This window comes from Theobroma umbraticum, unplaced genomic scaffold, assembly GCF_002168275.2.
Source record: "Theobroma umbraticum cultivar Fairchild unplaced genomic scaffold, ASM216827v3 scaffold_51.0, whole genome shotgun sequence".
Lineage (NCBI taxonomy): Eukaryota > Viridiplantae > Streptophyta > Magnoliopsida > Malvales > Malvaceae > Theobroma > Theobroma umbraticum.
In genome coordinates, this window is record NW_018397260.1 from 7,307,058 (window position 1) to 7,315,167 (window position 8,110).

At 39.7% G+C, this 8,110-nt stretch overlaps 1 protein-coding gene across 1 annotated transcript; it reads left to right on the top strand.

The window, feature by feature from the left end:
- Window positions 1-567: 567 nt before the first annotated feature.
- On the top strand, window positions 568-2,774 carry LOC110416528 (Protein kinase superfamily protein). Its single transcript, XM_021428534.2, is given in 6 exon segments — window positions 568-1,509; window positions 1,511-1,542; window positions 1,544-1,623; window positions 1,626-1,894; window positions 1,896-1,977; window positions 1,980-2,774. Coding segments are annotated over 6 exon segments (1,503 nt in total). The 5' UTR covers window positions 568-792; the 3' UTR covers window positions 2,303-2,774.
- Window positions 2,775-8,110: the final 5,336 nt, after the last annotated feature.

The window sequence follows — 8,110 nt, forward strand, 5'->3', positions numbered from 1 at the left end:
CTTTTGACTTTAGAAGGAATTTTTTTCAGGAATTGGGTTTGAAAACTCGTGGTCAAGTTAACCTAGCCATAGATTTATTTTTCCAAAATAACCTTAATCAAAGGAAGAATTAAGCATCAAATGTAGCTAATAAAAAAAAACAATTAAAATGTTTGCAAAGAGGTTCATGAGGCACCCACGCATCGGCTGCAACCTTAAGAATGCTATCAAACAAGCAGAAAACGCCGAAAGAAGGGCATATCAAAGCAACCAAATGTTGAAAGAGATCGGCTTTTAGAATGATGGCAGTCAAAGGCACATTAAAACAAAACAAAAGCCTCAAAAGAACACCCTATAATTGGCTTCTAAAGTTTTCAGATGTCACCTTAATGGGTTCAGCTTTTCCTTTTGTACCTAAAGTTAATTACCGGTGCTAGTATAATTCGCCTGATAAGATAAAAGAAGTGAAGTAGAAATACCTTGTGGACCCCACTGCACCCCACTTCTTCAAACCTTCCCCCGAGAAATTCCTCTCAAAGACTCCCACTTTTGCATGGCGAAAATCAATAAATTGATTAAAAAAATATTACTAAACTTTTTCAAAAATTTCAAGCTTTGATTGCTTTCACATCTCCAAAGCTGTAAATCGGTACACGCTTTAAAATGCTTTAGAGCCACCCCCTTCCTTCTTTGCCAATGCCACTAATGGCCTTCGCCATTGCCGTTCTGTTTGCCCACTAAACGACGCCACTTTCTACTTCTCTCCCGGAATCTACCCGAGAAAAACCAAACTCTTTCATTTCTACCCTGCTCATGGGTTACCTCTCTTGCAATGCAGAGTCGGCGGTTGCCGTTTGTGACCCTTACAACTGGGACTATTATCGTAGAAAAAAATCCCAAAAAAACAAACCTAGAAAAACCAGAAACAAAGTTGAAATCAGACAGTTTCTTTACACTGATCTCCTTTCTGCAACCAACGATTTCTCTTCCGACAGCTTCCTCGGCAAAGGAAGTCACGGTTCTGTCTACAGGGCCGTCCTGGACAACGGCAAGTTAATCGCAGCAGTTAAAAAAACGACAGCAAACTGTAGCAGCCCCGCGGACAACGAGATTGAGATTCTCTCCCGAGTTTATGATACTCATCTCGTCAATCTCCTAGGTTACTGTTCCGATATACTTTGTAAGAATAAATTAATCGTCGTGGAATACATGCCCAACGGTTCTTTGTACGATCTTTTACATTCTTCTTCTAGACCGCCAGGTTGGACCAGGCGTGTTCGGTTCGCTTTACAGGTTGCCAAAGCGGTTCAGGCTTTACATTCGTCTAACCCACCTGTGATCCATAGGGATATAAAATCATCCAATGTTTTGATTGATGAAAGCTGGAACGCTAGGTTGGGTGATTTCGGTCTTGCATTGAGAGGACACGTGGAGGATGTACGGGTTAAGTGCACACCACCGGCCGGGACGCTAGGATACCTCGACCCCGGATATTTGGCGCCGAGTGACGTCAGCACTAAAAGTGACGTGTTTTAGTTACGGCATTTTGTTATTGGAGATTATTCGGCAGGCATGCCATTGACTTGAATTATAGTCCGCCGTCGGTCGTTGACTGGGCGGTTCCGTTGATCAAGGGAGGAGATTTTCAGCGATTTGCGACCGTCGTGTCGGGCCGCCGGTGGATAAGGAGGTGGTCCGGAGTTTGGCGGTGTTGGCGGCTAGGTGCGTGAGGTCCACGGCGGAGAAACGGCCCGGCATGGCGGATGTGGTGGAATGCTTGAGGTGGTGCGGAAAGAGAGTTCATGCGGGACCCGTTTGGAGTAACCTAAGGCGGCGCGTGAAACGCGTAGATAAGCCGTTGGTGATGAATCAGGTGTTTGAAGGGAGCGAGGAGGTGGTACGGAGTTCGAGGTGTGTGGAGTAGGAGAAACAGCCGAAAGGTATCAAGTGTGACAAATGTAGATCACGACAGTGAAGTAATTGGTGATCGTGTAGTAAGACGAAATCGATTGGTTCATTTGGGGAGACGGCGATGATGAAGAGGATGGGGCCCGCAGAGCTTGATCTAGACGGTGACCACGTGGCATTGGTAAGAAAAAAGCCGGGAGTAACGGTGAAAATGCCGGTCATGAAGCTGAGCAAGTCGAGGTCTATGGGAGTTCTGCAAAGTCCGAGACTACTGAATCAAAGCAGCAAAAAAAATATGTTCGAAATTGGGAGGAGAAGGAACTCGACTGACTTCGATATGTCAAAATTGGTTATCAGTTTTGATGACTACAAATTGGACAGAAAGATGTCAGAACAGCCCTTGTTTTTAGTTTAAGATGTCTCAAAGACAAAGATTTGATGTTGTTTGATGATGGATTTTGAAATAAAGAAGGAAGGGAACTATCCAAACTCCAAAAGGGTATGTTTTAAATTCTGCTTCATTGTTCGTTAATTACTATAATGCCGGTTTCTGCAGGCGGGGGCTGTCGTTCTCTTATTGCTCTTGGCGGCGAAACAGTGAAAGATGGAATCCATCAACTTACAACACGTTATCTTTTCCAGGGCCAAGGGGCTGCTTCCTTTCAGAAATTTAAGTCACTCATATACTCCCAACTGTATGTAGTGGAAGACTTTAATTATTTCTTTGTATTTGTCGTACCTTCTGATGATTTTGTAGTTTATAATGATTCGATTCTGATGAATTCTGTTTGTAATTGTTTACTTGTAGTTGAAATTATTCCAAGAATGAAACGATTGACTGTTTGTTGATTGGTCTATTTATATCCAATCCTCATAATTTAGCAGAATCATGTTGCTAGCTGGATCGGTAGCTTCATCACCAACAAAATCTTTGCTAAATTAATAACCCTGAAAGACTGGCCTGATAAGTTTAAAACAAAGAGCTGTAATGGCTATTTTTAAGTACCCTTTGCAGTCTGTAAGACACAGGCGCCATTGGTTGAAACTTGGAATTGTTGTGGTTATTATGAACTTGGTAAGAAATTTGTCATCAGGTAAACAGAAAAGAACTGAGAACAAGTCCTTTAAAGCCAGTCATCATAAGGCAACGACCCTATGAGTTTCTTGTCATTACTAGAGGCTGATATTGTTTCCCTATTTGATTTATGTTTGGGACGGTTTCTAAGGTTTAGCTAAGTCCAAAACTTTTTAATGCAGTGACTGGTTATGTCTCCTTGATTCTGTTTGATCATGCCTGGACGCTATCAATTGAAAACGATCCTTTCCGTGGAGACTGTCATTAATGTTTTCTGGATTTAGTGTTCTGGTTTTTGTTGCAGTTGGTTCATTCTCTTGTGATTGCATGTCTGACTTGACTGGCCAATCACATATACGTGATTCACATCCCTCCAAGCAAAGCTTGTTTCAGTTGGATGTATATATATATATATGATGTTGATCCATGGAGGTTTCTGTTCTACTTCTTTCTCTCTGGATAAATTCCCTACACATACTGATATTGTCATGAATAGACACAAAACTAAAATTGTGAAGAACACGAGTTAGCATACTTTGGCAATTAAGAAAACTAACTGTATCACAACTCACAAATATTGATTATTCCCCTTCAATGAGACTCAAAACCAGAAGAGAGAGATTCCAGGGCAACCAGCACAAGGGAACAGAACAATCATATCAATCAATCTATGCTTTTCTTTTATTAAAGTTGAATGATTTGAAAGCTTTAGTGTTTGATATCAAGATCAGCAATTAATTAGTAATAGTTTATGTTGATTAGTAGTTGTTTGAGGAATACGAAGTCAAAGAGTCCTTGGATGCTAAAATTGGTCATTGAATTTATAGATATGGACGACCTTTCTTTTCCATGTGGTGTTTGAAAGGCCGTGCAATGTTAGTGGCCCGCATTATTAAATGATAGACTTCATTCTTTTATCTTCTTAGAGGTCCATTTTAAACACGCACTGCTCCACAAGTTCTTCAATTTGCATCAACCTCTGAACTAACAAGTGATGCAGTTGTTCAAACATATCAATTACTAATTTATTTGATTATCCCTTTCCCTAACTAGTTAACTATCACAAAAATAGCCCCTCTCCTCCACCTTCTTTCTCATTCCCCCCTCCCCTACACAGAAATCCCTGATAAAGCATCATGTTCAATCATTCTCTTTCTCATTTTATAAAATCAGAGTTGATTTTTATATTTTGGGCTTTTCTTCATATAGCTACTTGACTTGTTCTACAGTCTATAGTTTAGATTATTAATGCCCTTATTAATTAGTCTCACCAGGAGTCTGCTACACATGCATCTTTAAATAGATGTCAACTTATTTGTAATTTGTCAGCACCAAGTAGGCAGCAGCACCATATCAAAGACTAATGTGAGTTTACAGAGGCAGCCAACTTGGAAAGCAGTGGTTGGCCATTAACTAACATCTTTTCCCATTTAGAAGAGTTTCAAAACCGAAAATAATCAACAAGGACATTTCAAAATATCTTTACCTGGTTTGGGTCTTAGAAACAAAGCCGACTCAGGTGGAGGGGCTTGCTGTCTGCTGCTAATAGCGTAATACCCAGTTCCACAACAGTGAGTTGCTTAATTAAAAATAAAAGCTGTTGTTCGGGCTGCGAATACTTTTGTACCAGAAAAACATAGCGTAGGTCCAAGGATTGGACATTGATTGACCCTGGACAAATGGATGAATCTTGACCAGCCCCAACCTTTCAAGTCTAAACAATGTCTCGTAACGTGGCTCGTGAGGTCCAATTATTCTAGCAGTATATGATATTTGTCGCCAATCGTTTAACTTATGTAAAGTGAAATGATCCAAGCAAATAAACCTATATGTGTCTTGACTCTCTTCTTTAATTTCCCGAGATTGGTTTACACAAAACATATGTTATTTAGCAAGAAAAATCATAGTAAAAATATATGACATCTTCAAGCATTAGCTGCTTTCATTAATTTACTTTACCTTTTACCATAAGTAAGATAAGATAATAGATTGGCGCATCGAGCTCCATGGACAGACTAGCCTAGTTAGCTACCTGGTGGATATTCGTAACGAGGCAAGCAATCCATTGTAAGAGGATTTATGAATGGACTGACTAAATTGCTATCGAAGTTCTTTACTGCTTCTGGGCCATAAACTCCAGGAACAACTACAGTGGATTGAAGAATCTATTTGTTTGCCACCACTCAGCAAACAAGTAGACCAGTTTCATCCAACAGGAACGAACCCACAGTCCCTGGGCTGCCGTCTTGGGCTAAAAGTTAAAGGCTTCGAATAGTTCTTCTACATTAACAAACTTGAAACTGATTTGACTTTGTCTGATTAGAGCTTCTTGATTTTCCCTGCATTTCCCGTCCTTTCATCTACAACTTAACAAACTGAATGTGAATTACCTGATTCTAGAATAACCCTCATGGCCGTAGATGTTTTGCTACATAGGATACAATGAAAAGAGGGACACAGCCAGTTTCTTAAGCCTTAAGTTGTGTCCACACACGACATAAAAATCACCCAATAAACAAATAAGAATAAAGCTTAGCTTCTTTACATCCTCTGAAACTTGAACAAGACTCTATCTCTCCATCATCAATTGCTCTTTTTATTAAAGGTGGTTGAAGAGCTTAAGAGACAATGGCGAAATTTTTTCTTTTGAAATTGTTTGGTGGTTGAAAAGCTTAAAATGCAGATACAAACAGTGCCACGGATGGCGTAATGGGTGGGAGGCAGTGGTTCGGTATTATTGTCAGACTCAAAAGACAAAGTTTTAACTTTTAAGACTGGATTTTCCCATTGCCAAACGACATGAAAACACTGAATCAATAATGCAAAATATGAATCTGTACGCCTAACCAATCTGATTTATCACCATCAAACATTTTAGCTAATTACTTGTCGAATACGGCAGTGATTCAAAGATTAAGATCCAAAGTGGCCGAAAGAAACAACTCCTCCATGCATGCAAGTAAAATATTGCCTTGACTTTAAAGCCCTACTCGTGCAGGCCTAATATTTGAGTAGGGTGAAAACCCCAATATAAATGGTCCAGGACTAGTATTCACCAGAGCAATTAATAAAATAATACTTACTACACGAAAACACTTGTTTTTTTTTTTTTATCATTGATCATCATATATAGAAACCTAGGCTTAATTTCTTTTCTTTTTTCAAGAAAAAACAAAACAAAGGAAGGTCGTTCAATGTCCCCTACATGTTAACATATATTGACTATTGAGCTTTAGCTATGATATTTCTAAGTCATGCTGCAGATGGTTTAACCTGCACAGTTTAGTTTTTGGAGATATCCGACTTCGATCCTAAATTTTGGTTGTCTTCGATTATGATACTTGATATATGCTACTAACATAGGTTGGGCCCCCTGGGCTAAGTCTGAGAAAGGATGGGGATATGGGAAAAATGGCTAGCCAAGGGCCCATCTGTACAGTGTGGCAATCTTTGCACGAGAGATGGAAAACTGGAGACAAGAGGTTTTTCATTTATAAAAAGGATGGAAAATTAAAAATAAAAAATAAAAAAGCTGCCAAAAAGCATGGAAATGGAAATGAAGGTCAGACCCTCCCTCTCTTCCCTTCCCCCTCCCCTTTCCTTTTCTCGTCTTGTCGCCATCCCTGTTTGCTTTTTCCTCTCAATTCTCTCGTATTCAACTCCCACACTAACTAAAGATTGATTGATTACAAAGAATCTTCCGTAATTGACAACGGTTAAAATATTCTACTGTTCTGCAGAACGGGACGGAAAAACATTGCAAGTACGGATCTGCAGAATGTACATGACATGAAATATACATAAACCTACCCACGGTATGCCCGCTCCTTGTCACTTTTTCCTGATTGGATTATCCAAATACTTGAATTCTCTGTCTCTCTGTGTTTATACTGGGATTAGTTTGAACTTTTTCAAGTTTAAGTACATAATTAACTCCCAGTTACTACTAAAATTACTTGTCAAGCCAAAGGAGGGGAGTAAAAAGAAAGGGCATGCACCTCTGAGACGAAGTGCGTTGGTTTCCCGCCAGCTGACATGAGAGTGACAGGAGTACGGTGAGACAGAGTCACGTCAGATATATACCGGGATTGGGGAGAAGAAAAAAAAGAAAGAAAAACTCGGGAGTGGGGCTGAGATGGGGTTGATGATGGGTGATGGATGATGGATCGATGATGGAAGGTATCACATGACACAACCTGCACACCTGCTGAGATTTGTGTGGATGCTGTGGGTACCATTTTATCACTCCCCATCACAAACTAAAACCATATTACCATTTTTTTTCTTCTCTTTCATTATTGTTTCTGTTTTCCTTTGGACTGTTTTGTTTACATTTGTTATCTTACACTTGTTCAAGTGCCAAGGTGTAACCCTTCCGCCCTTTCCAAAGTCCACTCTCAAATAATTACTAAATTTAATTAATCAGCATTTTGGTAACCCTAGTGTTTTGGTGTTGTGCATGCACTTAGAATATGGGCAAACTAAGAGCCAACAAATTATAGCTATTATCGCTGGCCTCTTTGCCTTTTATTAATTATTATCTGTAAGAACGCGCTTAAGTGGATGATTCGTAAGATTTGGGGTCATCTGAGAAGAACATGATTGATTTTTTCATCATAGATTTACGTAAGAAATACTTACCAATTTTATATTGGACTGTATCATTTGTCAATCTCAACTATATATATAGATTACAATAATCCGATTGAGTTGATGTGATCATGCGATAGATAAAACGTCTTGACAATGCATCTTGTTATGTTATGAAATAGTCAAAGGTTAATTTAATACCGCTAAATGCTTTAAATAAGGAAGGGTTTGGATTAGGGCTTGAGGCCTAACATTCTGGGTTTTTGGACCTAACCGAGGTTGTGGTGAGGTTGCAGAGATCAACCTCGGTGTCCTTCGGCTGAAAGTAGCATGTAGACCCAACCCGGCACCTAAAATTGACAAATTGCTGTCCTAATATAAGTAGGGGAAGGAACAGTAGGGAGAGAGAACAGTTTCAGCGCAATTGCGTGGATGGGTACTGGCCCTGATCACCCGTATCATCTCTTTTGAATAAATAAGATTGCATTAATGATGTCACATATTACTGTCGGAGATGGGGGGCACGTAGGCAGCTGGCATTAATGCCACCAAATTTAT